Consider the following 24204-nt stretch of genomic DNA (forward strand, 5'->3'; position numbering starts at 1 on the left):
ACATCCAGGTTTGTTGTGACGTCTGCATTCCACACGTCTATTATAGCAGATAGTTATCACACATTAACCTCTGCTGAGCAGGTTGTAAAATGTAAATCCAAATAATTAGATAAGCAATTGGATTCGACACAAAAGACACTGTACGACAGTAAAGATAAAGGAGTGACAAAATGTGTTCTGTAAATAAGATTTAATTTGTTAGTCTCAAAATGTATAGCACATCATATAGTGCCCTATAGTACAATTTTAATTATCATAATACAATTTACAATTTGGTGTTTTGGGGTTTCTATGTCAGTGTTCGTGACCTAATATAAAGCATAGAAAAGCAGTTAAAACAAACAAGGTCCAGAGGCTAGTATCTTAACGTGGAGCGAGTGCACAGTTAAAGGGTCGTTTACAGTTTTACAGAGGAAGTGATTCAGACAACAGCACAACACAGAAAACCTATAAATCAACTGACCGTCAACATCAATACGTGATAATGATATAATTTATTGCACACGCCAATCTGTATATAAACACATTCTAAAATAAAAGGAATCCCATTTATCTTCATCTAAAACATATAAAACAAACTTAATTTCAATGTGAAACTGGATTTATGGAAGATATTGTGTTTCTGGTATTTACTCTAAGTCCCTCATACCGTGAGATATATTTGCACATATTGCACCATACACACATCACACACTTAAAACCAAGTGTTGTGCTCATACACACCTTCACACAGACAAAAAAATTACAAGAAATGCAGAGAGAAGGGCTTGATTAGATCCATGGCAGTCTTATCCTTCAGCAGTAGCAGCAGCAGCAGCGACAATGTCATTTTCACCTCAAAGTACCCGAACTGCTCAGACGCTCATCGTAACCACGGCTGCGGAGAAACAGATGTAAAACTCAGTCAAATTAAAACAAGACTTCATTGTTGCACGTCACAACATACAGTATACGGCTCATTCAAACTCTTTTTGTACATTTTCAGGGCATTATCTATTCAATTATCAATTACATTTTCTCAACTGCAAGAGGACTGAGCTGACTTTAGTGAGTGAGCAGATGCTTACAGTTGTTTTCGAGTCTTCTTTGTCCAAAACTTTTTGTGCTTGGTCTGGAGAAAACTTGAGCATGGAGGTAATCACTTTGGCCATCGTCTGAAAGTGAGACACAAATAAAAAAATAAATTAATAAATTTGACTTTGCATTAAAAAGAAAAAAAAAAGAACAGATATGATATTTAAAATCTTGGCAGTCAGTGCAGCTAAATGCTTCTTTTTAATGAATGTTTTCTGTTGTTTGTACACATTTTCAACATCCCTTTTACATAAACACCAGATACACTGAACCCCTCACTTCACACCATCATCCAATCAAATCAAGCTTGTTCTGAGACAATTAAAACCAAACACGACCAAAACGCCCCCCCCCCCCCCCCCCCAATATCGGCATAATCAGATGCAGGCCTAGCTGCCAGGGTGCATGCGATTCTCCATAACGCACACAGGAGGATAATCATAAACAGGGCTGCTGTGTAGGAAACCTAACCACTCAACTAATGCTAAACAAGGCCAGCGTGTCTTTAAATGGCAAATCTGCGTCATACAAGATGAATGTGCTAAGAGGCAGCCTGGGGGACATCCTCCACATGGGGAGGTCTGCCATGTTGCCATAAAGACTAACTGTTTGCTGACGAGCTGGGAAAACCATGCTGACTTTAGGGCCATGTCAACAGCACTGTTAATTAGGGAGATCACCGTTAATTCTGCCCAGCGAGACTGGACACAACATGACTTTTATGAGGCTGTCTAAATGGTGTCATATTTTGTGTGACAGGTGGGGTTCATCAGGCACACAGCTAAAATGGGATGGACTGATTCTCCAATATCATCAGTAATTACTCCAATATATTGATTTTGAAAGGTTGACTTTATTGAAAACACTAATATACTGGCAAAATATAACATATCAAGTGTCCTTGGTGTCTTCTACTCCGCAAACAATTTATCAAGACTGAGACAGAAAATATGAACTAAACAAAAGGGAAAAATCAAGTCATATGATCAATCAATCAATATTTTATGTGTATAATAATGCAAAAAAGAAAAATACTTTTGTTTCACGTCCCATCATGTACTCAAACAAGACCTTCCTCAGGTACTCTATTTCAGTGGCTTCTGAGAGGGCATCAGTGAACCCAGGATCTGTGAAAAACAAGCAAACGCAGCCATTTAATTAATGGGAGACATGGTCAGTCTAACTGTAATGCATTCTTGACTAAGACTGTAATCATTAGCTGTCACGCTGCAATAAGACCTAAATCAGGATGCAAGTCTGAAAACATTACAAATTTGGTCTGTAAAATACAGAAACACTTTCCGTAATGGTATGGGTGCAAATAAGACACAAACTATAAGCATGGGAAAGAATGGTGAGGCTCAGCATGAACACTTTAATACATTGAGAGTCTGAGAAGGAGTGTCTTAAATTCTCTGCCCAAAGCTATAATACGATTATCCCTCTAAAATCTATGAATAGCAAACTGTTACAATGTGGAGAGTGGGCTGGTACCACAAATTCTACTGATTCTCCCACTGAAATATCCCCATCAGATCTTTAATATGGAACAATCTACTCAACACCCACTTGCTATCGTCCTGTCTGGAATAATCATTCAGATGATACCAAACGTCTTAGCATGTGCCAAGACAGACTGTGAGATTAAAAGGACAAGGAAAGGTGATAGAGAAGTGCAAACAACTCTTTGATCTCTGGCGTGAAGTAATGGGTGACCAATAAATCCCATAGCCTTTGTCCTCCTGACCCTACATTGCCCCAGCTGAGTCTTTAGTCCCACTGATCACAGAGCTGCAGACCTGAAACCAGATATCAGCAGCCTCTCTACCTGAAATCACAGATCTAGACTGTTTAAATAGGCTAAACAGATTTGTAATGAGAAAGACGCACTTTCAACATTAAGTACTGTATTGCGAAGGAAATACAGGGCAGAGTACGCAGCTCTGATATAAGATCTGAACTGGAAGTAAAGGATTGAAGAAGTAAGAGTACGTGTGCTGCAGGGTCCTGTGTGGGAAACCTTAAGAACACAATCTGCAAAACCCATTAAATCCAAGGATGGCTTCTTCACCGCCCCCCTTCTGACAGCAGATCCTCTTTATTACACCGTCAGGGAAGGTCTGAGAAGAGGGTAGAAATCACTCAATCCCTCTAAATCCTCTCGCGCACACACATACCATGTTGAGTTTATGGTATACTTGAGAATACTGCATTGACTTACAATCAGTCCCTAGAGGCTCACTCTAACCTTAACCAGAACCGTTATATGTCTAACCCTAACCCTTACTCTAACCTTAACCAACCCCTAATTATAACCACGGCTCCAATCTTAACCAGTAAGGCTAAAATCACACTTAGGGTTGCCCATAATGTCCTCAAAAGCAGAGTTAAACCAGACCACACACCCACACACCATAACACATGACTCAGTTTCTGCATCTCCTGTCCTATCTCTGATCCGTGAAGTGATGTGGGTGCTGGCATATAAATGGTAGTGTGTCAAAAAGCCAACTGCAGATCCTACAGAGCAGCTAGGCTCTGAGGACATTTATGAAGCATAATTGGACACAAAAACTATAAAAGTTTTATTATGATATGTAATTATATGTTATGTGTTAAAAAGAGTTTGGTAATTTATGGTATATATGTTACAGTTTCCCATAATACTGTACTGTGTTCAAGCATTATGTGTGGCATATTTGTAGTGCTGATCTGAAAAGGAAATTGACTTAAAAAGCAGAACTAATTGACTCATGGTGTAAACGTTACCTTTGAATGTGCTCCCGAGATGAGTTACAACAGTGCTTCGGTGTAAAAATTTTATCTTGTCCTCAAGCGAGTGAATCTACCGTGGAAAAACACACAAGCATGCACAGATTAATAATAAAAAGAAGCCATTTGACCCCAGTGGGTTAATTCTATGCATTAGCCTAATTGTTGTATGGGACATGAGCACAGCATCTTGTTGATCATCCTTGGGGGGTGTTTGTGAGAATAACTACAGGAGAAAAACTGTGGGAGGTGTGATTGTTTATAGGGTTAAACCAAATGTAAACAGATGTGCTGTGTAATTAAGTTGATGCAGCAGGAGAGCAGTAGCTCCTTTCGCTGGAGGCCACAGAACCCTGGGAAGACGCTGCATGGGATTTGCTGTTCCCTTGTCCCTCTGAAGAGCACACTCACTCTTTCAACGAACCCCTGCTCCTTCAGCCGAGCCTCACTCAGCAAAGTTGTCTTCTCGGCAAGCTGAGCCTGAGGTAAAGACGGATGAGAGGAAGGAAGCTGTGAGAACTAGAAGGTTCAATAATTAATGTGATACATAAACATTATGTGTTCTTACAGTCTATAAATGATTTGTGTTTTCTTGGTCATACAATTGTTTTACAGTGGTCAAAGCTTGCATGATTGAAATATTAGAAACAGGTGAAACAGGTGTTGCTAACTCACAAACGTACCTGTAGTTCTTCTCCGGTCATCTGAGCCCCCTAAAAAAAAGAATAAATACAATATAAATTACAATAAAATAGAAAAGATGCTTGTGTAATAACATTAAAATCAATAACATCCACAGTCAGTTATAGAATAATAAATACATTTTAAAAATATTAGAAACACATCAATGAGCAACAATGCTGCAACATCCTGCTGCTGTAAATACTCACTAAATGTCCAAATGTGTATCAATTCGCCACTAAAAATAGTCCTGAATAAATACACAATTTAATCCTGTTTGTGTAACGTTTGCTGTGAATTACAGTGCCCAGCTGAGAAATTGTTTAGCCAGTATATATTCCTGAATCATCTTAAGTAGGAAAGAGTGGCCTTGGGATAGGTTCAAGAAACTGGAAAGTACTGAGAGACTGAGGTCTTTTAATGAGATGTGTTTACAATAGTTAGAGTGTACCAGCCTCATCTTTTAATCTTTTGTATTGTCTGATTAAATGACTGTTCAAGAACAGTGTATTGTGTGCAGTCAGACTAAACTGGTGTTGAACTTTTGTAAAAGAGTGTTGGCCTGCTGTCTCAATGGAGAGTCACACTGACCCACTGTCTAAATGAAGAATGGTTTGTGAGGCCCAGTGTAAGGAAAGGCCTCCCTGAGCATAAACCCATACAATCCACCCATAAAATTATTACCTCACCAGGGAAAAATGCAGCAGAGAGAGCAGTGTAATTCTTCGTGTGCATCTGGACATGTGTGTAAAGGTAGAAGAATCGGCAAGGAGGTCTCATGGCAGCTCAACACCTGGGTAAAATGTCTCCCTGGAGTACTTTTGTCCTACCTGGCTCCTTTCCAGTGTGCACATCTTGCACATGTGTATTGCTGTATTATAAATCTGAGGCCTAGAATCACCTCGTATGATGATAATTGAGAACAGGGATTGAGGCTGGCTGCTGCCTCACAATCTCTGTTTTCCAAGCAGAACATTCCTGAGTGATTCAAACGAGCTTCACAGCATCCGGCGTGCTTTGGAGAGCAGCCACACGACCAGAGTGAGAGACTGATCAGAGCAAAGTATGTAAGCAAATTGTCCCTGAGCTCTTCGACGGAATCTTTCAATTACGAAGCAAGACAAAGGAAAAGATACACACAGATAACTGCTAAGACTGTTAACCTGGATTTGAACTTTCACATAGTAAAGTATCTGAAAGGACAGCGTCATATGAACGAAATGCATCTGGATTAGGCTGTCATTCAAAACAACTAATGCTTCCATCAGACTTTTCCCAGCAGGGAGTTGAAAAAAGTGATTTCACACAGACATCATTATCATTATTTCATGCAGCCATTGTGAAGTGACTTATGAGTTCAACAGAATCACCATATAAATTCATTCTAAGTCTCCAGTCTCATATATAATTTACTTAAATAGTTTAAGGTTTGAATTTGGTACATCTGCTGAGTGGGAATAGTGAAAAGTGTCTCCAATAAATGACCCAGTTGTGACAATAATCCCCAGATGTCTGATGATGGGTTGAATATGTAGAGTGAATGGGTCAGAGATGTTTGTACCTCAGGTGTGTCGTGGCTCTTTGCTTGTATGTCCTCCAGTTCTTTCTGAACCTGCCACACTCTGTCTCCCATCTCCTCCTCTCGACTCTGAAGAAAGTAACAATGTCTGAGTCACTTCCTATGTTTCATCTGAGCATCACAACTCAAGAATGTCAGTCAAGTAACCGCTTTTAAGTCAGACCTCCCACTCTTAATTATATTTGGAGACAACTTTATACCAACCACTGGCTGTCCTTCAATATTTGTTTGACTATGTTCTTAATATAATCCTTCAAAAGGCTTTCATTCAAGTTTTTTAGACCACTGATTCCTAGCTGGGGGTCCATCTACTCAACGTGGCACTTCTGCAGTTGCAACAAATTTGATAAAATAGAATATACAATTTGATTTTTTAAAATCTGAATACATACTGAGTCAGCTAAAACAGATAGTGTACAAACTAGTTAGCAAGTGAGCAGAGAAGCTGAAGAGTTAGCTAAATTGAATAGATATGCAATTGAAAAGGAGACAAATGGTTGAAATGGTTTAAATTAATGGGTAAATGTTGAAACCATTGACTATGTAAATATGGATGTCATGACAACCCCCAAAAGCGAAGCAAAGTTCATCTGACAGGGCTGTTGAAGTACAGGTCTGACATAAAAGGTTGGGAACCACTGCTTTCAGGGAAGATAGCTGCCAACTAGTATCGTAATAGCTTCCAAATGATGGGTGGGGTTACTCTGCTTTCAGCACAAAACCTATAAAACAGAGTCTTATTTGAGGAAAAATGTATGTGAGCTTTATCTTTGCACAATACCTGTATAACCTGTTCATATTTCTGTACAGTTCTGTGCAAATCGTCTTCTTTCTGCGCAATCACCTTCCGCAGCTGACTGGCTTCTTCACGATGACAATTAATGAGCTCTGACTCGACACACTGGGCCTTCGCTGTGCAGAGGAAAGGGAAAGAAGCCAGAGTTAGCACATTAAATGGCCAAATTCATATTCCAAACCGCTCTCTCAAGTCCCATCTGGAATGTAACATGATTAAACCATGAAGGAAACAGGGAAACACTGCAATTCAGACGTACTGTTTCCAAATGCAATTATCCCCAAATTTTGTTCCACCCTGTGTCAAGATTAAAAAATGCATAATGTTTCCATGTAGTTATTCCATCCTGCTGTTTTACATAAAAGTCAATTTACATTGATTTTCCATTTAATTTGCATGCAGTTATTTGTGTGGCCAAAACATAAGTAGACTGTAGAATTCAAAATATACAATGCTAAAATTTCACGACAACAAAAGACAATTATTCCAATCAGTTATTTCATGTTTTACAACACTAATATAAATCTTGCCAGTTTAATTTAATGAACGGGCAAATTTATTTTCATTCCGCCTCACCAATTGCCTCCTTCACCGCTGTGTCAAGCTCCATCTCTTTCAAAGCGAACTGTGTGTTGAACTCCCTCATTAACTGCTTAATAGCAGAGTTGTGCTTCATTCCGACATCTTCCAACTCCAGTCTATTGGAAAAGATGGTGAAAGAAATACCAAAAAATTGCATGAACACCACAAGCACATGTATAATACAAAAATAACAACTTCATTTATTCCTGAATTAAAATGATTTAAACTTACTTAAGCTTTTTATCAGTCTCCTCTGACAACTCTTTCTTCATGTACTCTAGATCCTGTTCATGCTCTTTCCTCAGTGACCGGATGTCTTTCTGTAACCTGTTAAAATCTTTGTGGATTTTCTCTTTCTCGTTCTTCATCTGACTTAGTTTGCTCTTGAGAGACTCAAGAGAATCACCGTCCTCTTCTTGCGTCAGCGAGTGGTTCTCCATCTCATTTTCCAACATGCTCTTGGTTTGCTGCACGTTGCTACACTCCACCTTCATCTCAGCCTCTAATGGATTTTGGACCTGTTTAATAGCAGCCTGATGTTGATCAAGCTGTGCGTCCTTCTCTTGTATTTCTTCTTTCAGGCGATTCATTTCCTCATGAAGGTTTCCATTCTGCTCTTCTGCTTCTTTCAGCTTTGCCTGAATGTCTTGTATTACTGATTCACTGTCTTTGAGTGCCTCTTGATGCGCCGTATCTCCCTGTAGTGAAGACAGCTTCTCTTCGTACATGTTTTTCAATTCCTCTAAAGACTTTTCTTTTTCATGCCTCTCAAGACTCAAAATCTGTTCGAGTTGTTTCTCCTGCTCCTCTTTAAGCTTGACAAGAGCTTCCTCAAGTGTTTTTGTCTTCTCCTCTAATGTTTCTGTGTTCTCTTTGCTGGATGTTTCATTTTTCTGGATTTCCTCTAAGCTAGCCTGAAGAGTCTTTATCGTCTGATCTTTTTCTTCAACCTGTGAGGTCTGCTGTTTTTTAATCTGACTGATTTTCTGCTCAGCTTTCTTCTTCAGCTCTGACACTTTCCTGGCGCTGTCTGCAGATAACCTCTCTTCAGTTGCCTTCAGACTCTCCTCCTTGCTCTTGATAATCTCATCTTTCATTCTTTCGAATTCTTCCCGTTGACTTTCAAGTTCGTGTTTAGACTTTTGGTTGTCTTCTTCAAGGGAACGCAGTTTTTCTGCCATCTCTTGTTCTATGTTACCATTCTGCGTGCACTGCATCTGGGTCTGCTGCAGCTGTTCTACCAACTCTCTCTTTTCATTCTCCCTGATGCTGTGTTGCTGTTTGAGATCAGCTGTGAGTTGTTCACACTCTTTTGTCTTTAAGGCTAACTGCTCCTGAAGCTCACCAAGTCGACTGGTGCAACTTTCAAGCTCCACAGTAAGTCCGCTGACCTTCTGCTCTTTCTCACTCAATACCTGGTCCATCTCAGACTTGCTGATGGACTGATTGTCAAAACTCGCTGTCAGCCTTTGCAAAGCTTCAGTCTTTTCAGAGATGTCACGCTCCAGGTCTTCAAGCCTGGTCTGTAGAGATGTAATAGTGTTGTCCTTCTCAGACAGACTATTCCTGAGTACTTCTGCCTGCTCTAAAGCAGACTTTCTCTCCTGTTCTAACCTCTCAATGCTCTCTTCCATTTGAGCAACAGCCTGCTTTCTGTCTTCATACTGCTGCTTTAGCTGATTTATGGCTTCCTCCTTGTCTTTTATGCTACTTGCTACTTGATTTTTCAAGTCACTGATGATGCTTTCCAAGTTGCTGATTTGGGACTCGTTTGCTTTCATACTTTCTGATATGATTCGGTTTGTTTCACTCAGCTCTTCAATCTTTAGTACTTTGTCATCGATTGACAGATAGTGATTCTCCTTCTCATGTGTTAAGGCTTTGATATGCTCCATATGAGCATTTACCTGAGCTGTCATCTTTTCTAATGAAATGCATAGATTCTTATTCTCCTCCGTCTGCTGGCGGAGATTCTCCTCTAAAGTGCAAATTTGATCTACTTTAGTAAGGATAACATTTTTAAGATGCCCCATCTTTTTCTTATTATGGAGCAGTCTATTGCTTAGCTCTCCAACTCTATATTCAACTCTTTGACAGAGTTCAGAAGACCCACACTCCACTTTAGATTGAAAATCCTTACAGAAATGCTCCATTTGGTTGCTGATCATAATTAATTGCTGCTGGAAGTCTGCTTCCTTGGCTTGTAGCTGAACTGCAGTTTCCTCAAATTTATTCTGCAAGTCCACACTTTCCTTACATCTGGAACTTTCCAGTGCTCTGAGCTGCTTCTCTGTGTCCTCCAACTTATCTGAAAAAGTCTTTAACTTTTCTCTGCTTTCTTCCTCTGTCGTGTTAAGCTTGTCTTGGAGGGAGTTTCTCTCATTCAGAGCCTGGCTAAGGTTCCTCTCCACTGACTCCATTTGCTCTTTGAGCAAAGCTTCACCCTTGGACAGAGTTTCGAGCTTAACGGCTGCTTCATTAAGCTCTTCTTGCAGCTTCTGCACAGTGGTTTCTCGAATTACCAGCTCCTCCTTCAGATGTTTTATTTCACTTGATATTTGCTCATTCTCTTCCCTGCTCTTATTAAGTTGATGAGAAAGTTCCTCCAGTTCCTGTGACCTCTCCTGTAGTATCTGTGAGTGTTTCTCCGTCATTTCTTCCTCCAGCTGTCCTAACTTCTCCTGCCAACGACGCTCCAGTTCTTCAGTCTCAAGCGTATGGGTATTGTGTAGTTTATCCAGTTCCTCCTTATGGTTGGCCTGCAGCTCTGACATTGCACTGCTGAGGCCTTGGGAACTTTTTTGAGCCGTCTCAAGAATTTTCTCTTGAACTTGTTGCTCTTTTTGCTGAAGCTCTTTCTCCTTCTTTGCAAGTTCCTTCTTCATTGATTCCTCGTTCTGCTGAAGCTTTTTCTTAAAATTCTCTTGCATTTCTTTGGCCTTCTGTTTGAACTTTTCCATCTTTGTTTCCTGGGACTTCAGCTTAGCTTCCAAGTCTGTTTTAGTGTTTTTCAACTTCTTCTCGTGCGCAGCTTTTTCATCATCCAGCTGTTTCTTGAGGCGTGTTTGCTCCTCCTGCTTAGTGTTCAGCTCTGCAGTGTATGATTTCTCCTGCTCTGAAAGTTCCTTTTTAGTCTGCTGTAATTGGAGCTCCAGTTCTCGAAGTGACTCCTCTTTTTGTTGACAATCACTCTTCACTACTTCCAGCTGATGCTCCAAATCTGTCAAGTCCTTTTTACACTGAAGAAGATCCTCTGACACCTTACTTAACTGCTGTTTTGATTCCTTAAGGCTAGCACTTTCCAGCTGGGATTGTGATAAACACTGCTGCACCTGCTCCAATTCTTTTACCTTTGCATTTAGTTCTTGTAGAGTGGAAAGTGATTCCTCTTTGAGTGTTTTTTCTCTAAGGGTAAGTTCTTCAATTTCCTTTTCTTTTTCCCTCAGAACAATCTTCAACGCATTAAGTTCCTGCTTCAGAGTTTTCTTCATACCTCCAAGTGACTGCTTATGCTCCTGTTTGATGTTTGCAATGTCTGCATTGTGCTTTGCCACCTGATCCTGAAACCTCTTCTCATGTTCCTGTTGAGCATTTTCAACCACCACCAACTTCTCCTCCAGAAGCTGTTTACTCTTCAAAGCCTCAGAAAGTTCAGAAGAAACCGCCTCCAACTCTGCCTGCTTTGCATCCAGTTTTTCAAACGTTTTCTGGTTCATGTCTTCAACATGTGCTTGGAACTGCAGCTCTTTATCTTTTAGAATGGTCTCCACTTCAGCTCTGTGTTTTTCTTTGAGATCCTCAAGATCAGTGTTATGCTGCTGGGTTAGGGTGCCCTTGTGCTTTTCCAGCTGCTCCTGGTGCTTTTCCTCTAAGGCCAAGATTTGCTGTTTGTGTTTATCCTTCAGTTCACCCAACTGACTGGAGAGTTCATGGGACATTTCTGATCCATCTTGTGAGATCTTCTCCAGAGAGCTCCCCATCTCCAATATTCTCTGTAATCATGTACATTTTGGTTTTTACATTATATCTTTAAAATCACAACAATGAATTGTTTCATACAATAAAGACACAACTATAACATTTTTAAAAAAGGGTCATAATAAGGACATTTTCAAACTTCAGGTTTGTGGAGGGTATAGGTGTATGGATGGTATTTCTGAATAACACTTTGGCTTTTGATAAAAAAGAACACGTGAAAGTGTTTCTATTTGTGTTTCATGTAAAACTGTGTGATCAACTTTGCAACACATGGTGAAATTCGCATCAACGTATAACTGCTGTACAGTTGCTTAAAAGTCTACATTATGTATTGAATTCCTCATTTCTTGATGGTTGAGAGGTGTGTTACTGTTACAGCTGTGATGCAAGAAAGAAATATCAACAAATAATAACTATCAGAAAAAACACCAAGTAAACACCAAGGTTGCCTTTCAGCTTGAGTGTGATGCTCTTAAAGTAAACGGAACACAAACCAACATACTGTGTGTGCACAACGTCAGGTAGAATAAAACAAAGAAAGTGTGCCAACTTGCCTTCCTATATATGTGTATGTTTTAATTTTATAATCAGTTAACATGGCAATATTTGAAGCTTACCAATGCAACTGTAAAAACCCCAAAACAAAGAAACAAACAACAAACTTACGGTTTTTGCAGCTTCTAGTTCAAGCTGTATCTCTTTCACTTTAATTTCAGCCTCTGTCCTCACAGCTGTCATCTGCAACTCTTTATCCTCCAGAGCCAGAGAGGCCTGCTGTTCTCGCTCCTTGGCTAACTGAGCAAACTCCTCTTTGCATTTCTCCTAAATACACAAGCAACCAAACCGCATCAAGGTAAGATTTAAAAGCTCCGTTTTTCATCTGTTTTATTTGATTATGTTGCAAACTTTAATAAAAGAGAGGCATTGGCACCTACCACAGCTTTGCTGACTCTGGCACTTATCTCCTCTTCTTTAGCAGCCAGAACTTCACTGTGGACTTTTTCCATACTGGCCACTTTTTCCTCAGATGATTTCTAATAATAATAATCATAATCATAATTTTAAAAAATGATTTACGTAGAGTGCTTTCTGTGTACTCAAAGACACTATAACATAACATTGTCAACATCAATTCCATATAAAGTGAATAAGATCAAACAAATATTTGGCTTGCACTGCCTTCCATATCAGTAGTGGAATAGCTTCATTGGCCTGTATTCTCTTTTCTATTTTTCGCCTAATGAAAACACTTCAGTTGGAATCATTGTTAGCTTTGCTTCTCTTAAGTGATTACAACATTTCATGCAAAAGAAACAGAAGTCAGTTATGTTAATGTACCAATGTCTTGTTCGAAATGAAAAAGTCATGAGTCACTCTCTGACCTTCATGATGGTGACAACCTCCTGTTTGACACGTGTCAGTTCCTGTTGCAAACTCTTCTTCTCTTCTTCTGCTCTTTCGACATCTTTCAATTGCTCTTCCAGCTGAACCTGCAGCTGTTTTCGAGCCTCTTCCGCCCTCTGGGCTGTACCTAATGCCCTTTCAAGTTCTTCAAATGCTACCAAAAAGGAGAACAAAAACGCAAAACACACATCAGCAACATATGAAGAGAAACTGTTTTTTTTCCCCTGACCATCATCTCAGAAGCGGATTCCACTCACCTGATTTCTCAGCCTTTTCTTTCTGTTCCTGCAGCTCTTCTTTCTGGGCAGTAGCCTGCTGAAGCCTGGAGCGTAGCTGTGCAATCTCCTCTTCTTTCATTTCCAGTGTCTCATGCATCTGGCGCTTTGTCTCAGCAATCACCATTCCCTAAAAGCCAGCAAACCATGACAAAAAATAACCTTTAACCTTCAGTCAGAGAAAAACAATTTCCATTCAAATTGATGATGATTTGATAAATGCTGTCTCAGTATTTTACACCCTATGTCAAACCCAGCGTGTGTAATTGGTTTTGACATTTTAGTGCTTCTAGCATTCCTTAAAGAGCTCTTGTGAGCTGTTGTCTGTCCTGCAGAGCTGGGGTCAACGTTTAGGGAAAACAATGTGAGACTTCAAGGTGTCTGACTTCTTTGCTCAGTGGCTGAGTAAAAACATGTCTACTTTTCAGAACTGCAGGACCTTCAATCAGGATGTGATTAAAGTATTGTGATTTGGATAATAAACTGAACGACCAACGAAATATCAGCAACTGAAATCCTTTGTTTCACTGAAACTTGGCCAAATCCTGGAATAGCAGGCAACGCCATTCAACCAGGGGACACTTTTTCTGAATACGGATCAGACAGAACGGAGGACTCTGGACAGAAAAAACGGAGGAGGCATGTGCTTTATGGTGAGTAAGGATTTGTGTCACAGTGGGAATATTAAAAGGCTGTCCCATTCCTGCACGCATAATCTGGAATTATTGTCAATCAAATGCAGAGCACACTTTCTACTCTGGATCACTGCTACACACCATTCAAAAATGACTACAGAGGCCAATAGCTATCTGCATTCAGGAAGAGCAACTATGCAGACATCTTGCTGAGGTGAAAGTATGTAAACAAACTATAACCCATGCCGCCAGTGACATGATAGGTCAGGAAATGGTCATGCCAATCAAAGGCCGCCCTACAGTCTGCACTACATGATGCAGTCTGGCGCACATTCCAGGACACCACGGTTGACTGACATCAATGGATTTACTGCAACTATGGTGGATTTTATTTATGAAACAACAGGAGAAACTGTACAAAAAACTACAATTAAATCATTCCACAACCAGATACCATGGATTACCAGAACACCCTATTTTAAAATACTGAGGCATTTCGACTCCTGCACTATCTTAAACGTTTTGACCGGCAACATCACTGCTGGTATGGAAACAGCACCGAACAAGACCCTGCAAAGAGTGGTTTGTTCAGCTGAACATACAATAGGCTGTTCTCTACCCTGCCTAAGGGATATTTAAACTTGGCACCGCAAGAATGGTGCTACGAGAATCATTAAGGATCCCAACTACCCGGATAACTGCCATTTCTCCCCCCGCTGCCGTCGGGGAAGAAGGTACCACATAAACCACGCCACTCTTTATTTGGGAATTGGAGGGATAATATTTCATTTTAATGGTACTTTATATGATTACATGAGAAAAAATAAACTTTATTGATTAATTGAATCCTAAAAAAACTCTCACCCACCTTGTCCTGCTCAAGCTGTTCAATAAGGTTCTTGGCATCGCGCAGCTGAGTGATGAGCTTAGTCTTTTCTGTTGTGTGCAGTTCCTGGAAAACATTTGACAGAATTTAAAAGAGAACACATTTGTGTAATTGTCGATACAGTAATATACATATATTCCTCTTTACACTGGGCCATTTCAGATTCTTGGACTCATAATTATGCTTTGGTCAGATAACTTCAAAATCAGATGCTCGCTGCACCACCCAGGATGCCTCACCCACAAGTCAAATAACCAGAGAGTGTACAGAAGCCCAGCTAAACCAACAAGTCAACCCAAATTACAGCCCTGTATAGCGGCAGTGGCATGTAGTGGGTATGTCTGTGTGCCTACATTGTGTAACCATTGGTTACTAAACAGGGAATGTTGGGCTGACTCTATTTCCCTGTTTTTTATGTATGTGTGCAACAAGGCAACAGTATCTACACAGCCCTCTGATTAACAGTATCTTTAAGAAAATAGATTTGAAATATTTATAATTTCATTATAAAAATACGAAAGACCACAACAGCATACAATAATCTGTTAACCAGACTGAAAATAATAAATTCAAAAATCCTTGAGCTGAGTGTCTGGAATCATAAACAGATGGCCTGTTTTATTACTTATTTGTCTGAGGCCGGGGATGAGCACAGCCCAGACCAGATCCAGGATGGCTTCATGCTCCTTAAGAGGGCTAAATGGCTGTTAACCTCTGCCATTCCTCTAACAGAGGAAGTCCCTTTTCCCAAACAGAGTGCAGATTCAACACAAAAATGATTGCAATAAATGAAAGCAAGCCAATCAACATTCAGTCACAGACAAACTCTCCATTGTTGCAGCATCTCTGTAACAACAAACATTTGTTATCAGACGCTGCAGAACATCAGAGCGGCTATGGACAAGCTAAACAAGCCTGTCATACCACTAAAGCAAAATGTTTTGAATTCAAAGAAAACACTGGTTCAGTCATGTCAGGCTGACATGACATGAACCCTGGTCCTGGAGCGCTGCCAGAGAATTTGGATGTTCGGACTGAGAACCACAGCAATCCACTGTGTCAACGAGATAATGGAGTCACATTATCAGTGGACCATAAAGTCTCTGGCAGACATTTTGCAGCATAACATTAATTAGCCGAAACACACTGCTCAGTGACTCACAGCATCTCTGTCCAGCCCCATTTCAATAAAACCTCCATATAATTACAGTTTACCACCACATCAATTTCTAGTAAGTGGCTGTCTCCAGGAAATTGATTTGGGATATTTGGTGATAGGATATAACTTTGAAAATACCCTCCTGACAATATAGTAATGGGTACAAGGAAGTGCTATATACATTTTAAAGATCAATTTGACTGAAAGATGTTACTATATTTTACATCTTTTGGTAAAAAATAGGTCTCGTTGACACGGTTGACAGTTGTCAGCATCATCATTCACCTTCATCTTCTCCAGCTCCTGCAGTCTCTCCTGCAGCTGCTCTTGCAGAGTTTCATTCTCACTGCTTAGCTGGGCGCTCCGCTCCTTGTGTGTACGAATCACCTCTTTGCACTTGTGCAGTATGTTTTCCTGCCTTTTCACTCTCTTCTGCAGGGCTTCCATAAGTTTGGCTGGATCACTGTTGCCCTCTTCTGCCCAGAAAATGAAATGCAGGGGATAAAATAAAATAAAAATTAATTAAAATATTGCACATAGTACTGTATCTTCATGTTGACTTTTGCTCCAAACCAAATTATACATACAAGTATATCAATAAATACATTTTATAAATATTAAAAAAGTATGCCTACCCTCAGTGACTTCCGGCTCTACCCCTTGATCCTTAGAAGGACTTTGTGGTACAGAGATGGAGTCGGTTGCATCTTCAGACTGAAGGACCTCACCGTCAGAAACCCCCTTGGTTCGTTTCTTCAACAATGCAACCTGTTAAAAAAAGAAAAAAGAAAACAAAGTTATGTCGATGCCTTTGTTAAACAGTCATGTTTAGTTCAGGTTTATGAGTATATAATTATAAGAGGCACCAGTGCTTCATGTTGGCACCAAACTCAAGGTGATTGTCTTTAGTGCAGCTTTTCAAAGTCAAGACATACTTTGCCAAAAAGAAGGAGAAAAAAAAAAAGATATTGCTGCAGTCTTGGCCCCCCGACCTTAAACCAACCACATGCCAACACTCTCACCTGTGTTTGGAGAACAGTGATCATCTGGTCTTTCTCCTCCAGCGCAGCATCAAACTCTTCCTGTAGGTGTTTCTTGGCCTGCTGGTCCATTTGCAGCTCCTACAGATTATCCAATACATTTATTCAAACTTAATCTAAATTGTATGTCATGAAGAGAGTAATCTCATAAGACATCCCCTTTCCCAAAAAATGATCATCAAAAAGAAAAGAAATTAACTTAAAGAAATAACAACAATCTCATTATAGCCATACCTCCCGTAGTTCCCCTATCCTGCGGAGAGCTTTATCTTGACTCTGACTGAGGATGACCTGGAGGAAGGACAACAGAAAAGTACAGATCTTTTCAGGCGCTCCTTCAACTGTTTTGAGGAGAAAACTCCTAAAGAACAACATGGAAGCAAACAAATACACACCAAATATTAGCCAACATACTATTTAAAAGGAAATTACCTGTGTTTTTTCTTTATCTCGTTGTACTGTTCGGTATGCAGTAACCAGCTGCGGGGTAAAAAAGTGGGATGTAGGTAAACGGTCACTATAGTTATAGTTTAGTTGAATCGTTTTATGTTAAGCAGTAACAGTTGATTTTACTTTTTCTCAGTGTGACTCTCACCTCTGAATACTTCCCTCTGTACTTCCCCAGGCTCCTCTCCACTCGAAGCAGTCGATGTACCAGCTGCTCTTTGGAAAGGGTCTCTGCATTTCCTGACGGTTCCTCTGCCTCGCTCTCAATATCTGAGGGGGGGTCATACGTGGGGGCGCCCATTGCCTCGTTTTCCCCCAAAGGTGTCAGGGAGTCACGCGATGAGCTTCGGACCAGGTTTTCTTTAGAGGGAGAACGGAACAGGTTCTCGGCTCGACTAGCACCAACGCGAATCAACGACTCCATAGAGGGAACTTTCAGCTGTAGCTTTTGGGCAAATGACTGCGGCTCCTCTCTCTGTACAGGAAATTAAAGAAGTGCAAAGGATGAGAAACTGCTTTTAAAGAATAATCTAAAGATTTAAGAGGATGGAGAAGATTGAGTATTTACATACATGAGGAGAAGCACTTCCATCTCCATTGATGCTACCTCTGGGAGATCTCACAGGCGCTTTAGAGGCACTCTGAAGAAAAAAAAGATGTTATGAGAAAAAGGAAAACTGTGGCAGCGAACTTGTCCTGGACCAGTTAGTCATCCACACCCAGCATGGCACTCCCTGATTACTCTGGAGGGAGCAATATTAGTATTGCTGGGAGCAATGCAGGGGCAATGGGTACCCTCATGCAACTTGGAAAAAACAGAGGGGTTAAATACATAAAAAGAAGGCATCTCTACAGTACATTTAACAAAAAAGGGTTAAAACTATACTCTACTGAACAGCCATGAGGTCAGAACAAACAGACAGTTAAATTCAAGTGGGAGAGCCAGTTTTTGAATTAAAGATGCTTGGCAGTGCTGTGTGCAGCTGTATTAAAAGAGCACAAGAGAGTCATAATTGAAGTGAACATTTAGCAGCTTAGTTGGTTTAGTTGACGTGTTAGAAGCAGGATCAGAGTAGGCCAGTTTTCTCCTCTCACTTGTCCAGCTCCAAGCTACTCCTTCCTCTGGATTGCTTTGCAAAACATTCAACATTTCTTTTCTGTTACATGCGGAAGTTTTCTTAAGAGGACAGCGGTCACTTTTGGGTCAGTTCCGGAATCTGTTTTAATCACTTGGGCAGTTTAAGAACGGCTCCTTTCTGAAAAATAAATAATGAAGTACAGCTTGCTATGCATCAGTGGCCATTCTAGTAGTTACTTTAAAACCCAAATGATTTCATTTCACTGGGTTCGGGGAGCAATTGTTTGACTTTGTGAATGAGTGTGTGGTTGTGTCAACAAAGCTAAATGAGCATAAAGGACACACAAATGTTACTGCTACGTGATACATCTAGAAGGTAGAGATTGATGAGGGCTGAGATGATTTGACTCTTTATTCAGGCAGCGTGCCAAGGCTACATGATCCGCCTACTTTACTTTCACAAGGTTGTTTCAATAAACAGGAATAACAGGCCAATTATTGAAACATTCTATTTAGCATACTGTACTTACCCATGCCAACTCTCACAGACAATATAATATACACCAAATTAACAATTAACAACAAAATGATGTTACTCAGTGGTAACAACTATCACTACCTTTAAAAAGTAACTCAAACATACTTTAAAGAGATATTGCTTGAATACAGCCCTGATCAAATGACAAATATAGTCAGCAAAATGACAGTTTGTTCCTCCAAAACAAAATGTGAAAACTGGCAAAAAGAATGAGAGTTTGGATGGCATTACTATCAATGAAGGGTGAATTTAACATTTTGATGTAGATGGAAAATCATAAAGGCACTATGGTAGATTTGAGGAATTTGTGGGTTATCACCGGACAGCCATGAATATGACATCTGCTGTATCTGTATCTGCAAAACCCAATAAAGTAATAACTCATTTATATACTCAGTTGTATAAAAGAAGTCAAAGGTAGCAGAGATCAAGCCTCACAGAATGAATGACTGGATCATTTATAACAAGTATGTCCTTAGTGGATTTCATGTTAGCAAACACAAGTTGCTAATATATAATACCCACATAATGACAACTATTACAGTGCTAAAAATAGTTTGGGTAAACAACGTCCCTTTCCTCACTTTACAATGAGCAGTTAGTTTGTAACCAAAACAAAAATTAGCTATTTAATCAAAGTTTGGACATGATTTCTCATTCAGCTATATGAGAAAGTGTGTCCAAAGCTTTGGCTAGTACTGTATGTTAGATCAAATACATGTAAACAGACACACAAAATGTTAAAAAATGAATGTATACATTAATAATAAATGTGTATAAAGTAAAAGCTGTCTGATTTCCCTCCGCTGGTGTAGTGCCTGATCCTTAACATCTGGAAAAATCTTTTGGCACCAAAATGATAATGCGTAAGTTGTGTCAAATGTTGTTTTCCTCCACTTCATCTAGGTTTTGACCACAAGGGAATCTACAAGGGTGCTCTGGTCCGTTTGTTTACTTGGAAGAGTTAGATGAAATTTAACATTTCAACTGCTTATAAAAGGCCAGCCAAAGGCTCGTAAAATGGAAACTTCAACTCTCCAAATAAACAGACTTGTTGGGAGAAGGGACAGAGGCCATCAGGCAACATAACAGGATGTTGGGGGTCTATAAGGCAAGCAACTAAAGGCTAAAGGATACCTGAAGACAAGGGGGATAATACTGAATTCAGTGACAGATCATAATAACTGAAAGGTAGGGCAATAAACCAACAAACGGCAGAAAGCACACAAGCTTCTATCCCACAATGTAAACCATAAGTCCCATCGGATGCAGGGTTAGCCTAGATATGAGATGCCTTCTGGTTGCTAATTCCAAAGGAAACAGGAGACAGAGAGCAGGGAACAAGCAGTCCCTACGTGGGCCACAGTCCTCTACTGATTCCCCGGAGGCGCGGAGACGGGAGGAAGGAACAGGGCAGGAGGAGGAGGAGGAGGAGAAAGATGAGGAGGAAGAGGCAGGAAGTGAGGACAAACTCACCACACTGGCTACCTGGGCCGTTTTGGGTCGTTTTGAATGGTCCAGAGCAAAGATAGTATACTCAGAGAGAAAAGCGGGCTCTGCTATCATCCCGGCCAGCATCTGACCCCGTCAGTGCAGTAACGGGACGAAAAGGTGGGGAAAGGAGAGGGACACAGAGAGCAATGAGAAAAACAACACCATGAGTGTGAAATAGCGCTGAGGGGAGTGTCTTGCCAGACCGTCCAGAGGAGGCTGGCCGAGAGAGATTGAGATGATTGTAGAGAGAGAGAGAGAGAGAGAGAGAGAGAGAGAGAGAGAGAGAGAGAGAGAGAGAGAGAGAGAGAGAGAGAGAGAGAGAGAGAGAGAGAGAGAGAGCGAGGGAGAGAGAGATAGAGAGAGAGACACAGAGAGAGAGAGAGAGAGAGAGAGAGAGAGAAAGAGAAAGAGAAAGAGAGAGAGAGGTGGGAAGGGGGAGAGAGAGGGGGAGGGAGAGAGACTACATGAAATTGCAAGAAAAATAAGGAAAGCGGGAAAGTGAAACACTCAATCAACATTAATGTTATGAATAACAGTTTGACATCTCAGTGTGTGGTCTTTAAGTCGTGGTGTGGGCCAATCTGCCTTCAATGAGCAAACAAACACTTTCAAAGATGTCAAAGTGTTAAAGATTTGTGAGGTGAGAAATGATTCTACGATGGTACGAAGCTTCAAAGTTGAGGGCTCTTGGGCCCAAGTTATAACCACACATTTGTGCTTCCTAAGGATAAAGGGGAAAGTAGAGTGTAGAAAACATGACCAAAGAGGTGCACCTCACTATTCCAGTTTGGGGTGTCCGGTGTTGAAATGTAGAAAAGTTATCATGAATGACTAAAGATGTACTAAACATCTAACAGCCCAAACTGTAAACATCCATATATCCATAAGCTCGTATTAACCACATGTTGGAGCATCCATCTTACAATTATAGTCAGTCCCTCGTTGACGGTCTACCTCTGTCTAATGAATCAAAGAAGTCTTGCATAAACTTGTCCACATTCACAAAGGGAGATCTCTAAGGGAAAAATATTACAACAACTCATGAGAGGATAATAAAGACACTGAGAGAAGGATATTAATTATTCATAAATATGCAGAAATGTGATATAGCCTCCAAAATGTCCTTCCCAAAGACTCTAAACTAGACTCTCTTTTAAGTGGACAGTTTTGCTATAATAATGAAAAAACATTTATTCTCAGTCATGAAGTGATGTATTGTAGAGTGTTGTGATTTTATTTACTGATATTTCATTTGTGTTATAAAGCCTTTTTTAAACAATTATTACATTTGTCAAATGTTCTTATAAATGAATATTATAATACCCTCAAATCAATCTAAGTTTAGTTTGCCATTGCATAATTCATGCAGTCAGATGAAGGAAAAAGCTGCATAAGAAATAACAGACCATACCTGTATTTAATGAGATAACAGTACTGTTCGCTCGGCACCACATCACATCAAGTATCACATTGTACTCATGAAAGTTTGAAGACCCTTTGATGAGTCTCATCTGTTGTTTAAGTAATGACACCGCTATGATTGAGGAAACGCTTAGGAAAAAAGATCAGGGAATTAGATTTATCTTGTTAAATATGTAACTAATAATTGGGGACAGACAGTTGAGAATTTTAATTTGACGATAGAGGATGAGTAGTGAAAAGATAATCTATAGCCTACAGTTTTTTTAAACCTTAAAGCACTAGAATGTAACTGATTCACTTGTACTTGCCGCCACAGCAAAAAGGCAAAAAGACACTGGCTGTTATTAGGGGAGCATTAAGCATAACAAAACACGTGACAGAAACGTTACACTGTTGTAAAAATAGGGTAGGGAGAGAAAAAAACACCTCTGCAGGCTGCAGTTTGAATACAAAGATATTAAAAATATATCCACAACACGCTGACTCCATGCTCACCTCTCTGTCGCTGGGAGAAGGAGAGCTGTCGTGGTGAAATGCAGGAGTTTGACTGCTGCGCCGGTCTCCAGCGCCCATCTGTAGAAAGACAGTACACAGTACAACCATGAATTACACACAAGCTCACAATCTGCTCTTCTTCCTTATGCTGCTCTGGTTTTGAGAAATCACATCTTTTGGTTCCCTGATACATAGTATAAAGCTATTTAATGTACCACTACAATATTGCTATTTGTCTAATCTACCCTTTCTTGTCAGTATTCCAAACTGTTTATCAATCTTCACCTTTGACCCCTTGCATCACAACATACTGATATTATTAACAAAACAATGGGACAGAAGAAATGCAAACACACACAAACTTAAAGCAACACATTGAAGTTAACCGAGTTGCATAAAAATAAACTAAAAAATGAACTATTTATAAAATTAGGCAAATGCAATACATTTAGCAAAATGGGTCATTACATCTAAGGGAACGTGAACAGAGTTACTAACAGTACTTCAAATGTTGGTCATTTTAGGCTAAATGCCAATTAATAGTTTTCCAGCTACAGAAGGTTTACAATGCTCATATATAGGTTATTGTTAAAGCAGCATGAAACAACCAACAGCTCATAAGAAGCCAAATCATCATATTGCAGGTGGGCTACACAATTTTTAAAAAAGAATCGAAGCATAGGTCAAATATTTACAGACTCAAGTGACGACGAAGTACAAGTTGAACCTGTCTAGCAAAAACGTGACATTTGAGAGACTAAATCCAAGATCAAACTGCTTTGTAACAGTGTTTGAAGAGGTTATTTCGTTTCCATGTTGAGTAAAGGATACGACATATGCACGTTAGTTAATCTTGTATGCATGTAGCACGGAGGCAGCTGTCGTGCAGCAACAGGATTGGCATGTGTCTAATAAAGCTGCCAGCTGACCAACAGTAACATGCAGGCAGCACTGACATTGACACGCCCATATAGTCCAGTCGATTGTTTTGGCAACAAAGACGTTCATTATTGGCTGCCTGTTGGTGTTATTTCTACCTGAAACATCACGATTTACCAGATAACGTTACAAGTTGTCTTGAACGCACCCCAGTGACAGCAGCTGATGACAGCCAAGTTAGCCAGCTAACTGACTTAGCATGATGCTAACGCTTAAAGGGAAAGCAAGAGGGCCGACTAACACAACACCTTGTGAAGAGCTCATTAAGTTTAGCTAGTGAGATATTGGCAAACAACCACTGTGAAGCGACACTTTGGCCAGTGTAAACAGATGTTAGCTTATCCTGTTAGCTCCCAGCAGTACAACAACTAACCTGGGCCTGTTGTGGTGACTGCGCATTCCTCTGCGGGGACTGCTCCTCGTTAATCTTCTGCTTCAGTTTTTTAAACATCTTGTCACGCCGGTGGAGCTAACAGATGACGAGCAGATGACCGCTATCAGGCGGAGATGTATTTTTGTTTTTACTTAGCCTGACATCCAGTCCTCAATGCTAGACTTCCTTGTTCGCCTCTGATTTCCAGCAGGTGACCGGGGTCTCTGCGCATGTGCGGCCAACGTGGAGGAAAACTGAACCGTCACAATTAAAGGGCCAATGCTGCATCTTCTTCTTTTGATGTGTATTAAAGGTTAACAAATAGCTTTCAGGTGCATTATCGCCGACTACTGGATTTTATCAGTACTCACAGCGTTCACCTTAAGTGCTCCCATTCACAGCATTGATTATGTGTTATATCCAGCTGCTCTCCAAAAATGTTCTATTTCAAATGCAATCTTTGCCGTGAAAAATGAAAAATTTAATAAAATTAATAAAAAGTAACTTGTACAAATGACAATTTTCAGTACAAAAGTTTGTAAAAAGTAATCATGGTC

The 24204-nt window shown here is 40.2% G+C and overlaps 1 protein-coding gene across 3 annotated transcripts; it reads right to left on the reverse strand.

Annotated features, from left to right (window-relative positions):
- Positions 1–175: 175 nt before the first annotated feature.
- On the reverse strand, positions 176–23835 carry golga4 (golgin A4). 3 transcript variants are annotated; one of them, XM_062429924.1, is made up of 24 exons: positions 23648–23835; positions 22336–22413; positions 17881–17949; positions 17457–17783; positions 17294–17341; positions 17096–17152; positions 16844–16942; positions 16457–16589; positions 16107–16294; positions 14645–14728; positions 13124–13271; positions 12845–13020; positions 12398–12496; positions 12129–12284; positions 7716–11476; positions 7479–7600; positions 6888–7018; positions 6089–6175; positions 4530–4559; positions 4258–4326; positions 3844–3919; positions 2110–2201; positions 1068–1154; positions 176–877 (listed from the first exon to the last, which is right to left on the reverse strand). In XM_062429924.1, exons 1-24 carry the CDS (start codon positions 23723–23725, stop codon positions 863–865), a joined length of 6210 nt encoding a protein of 2069 aa, XP_062285908.1. In that variant the 5' UTR covers positions 23726–23835; the 3' UTR covers positions 176–862. The 3 variants fall into 3 exon arrangements, with proteins under 3 accessions (XP_062285908.1, XP_062285909.1, XP_062285907.1); XM_062429925.1 differs by having other exon boundaries at positions 6951–7018; positions 16107–16297; XM_062429923.1 differs by having other exon boundaries at positions 16107–16297.
- Positions 23836–24204: the final 369 nt, after the last annotated feature.

Source organism: Scomber scombrus, chromosome 12 (genome assembly GCF_963691925.1).
Source record: "Scomber scombrus chromosome 12, fScoSco1.1, whole genome shotgun sequence".
Classification (NCBI taxonomy): domain Eukaryota; kingdom Metazoa; phylum Chordata; class Actinopteri; order Scombriformes; family Scombridae; genus Scomber; species Scomber scombrus.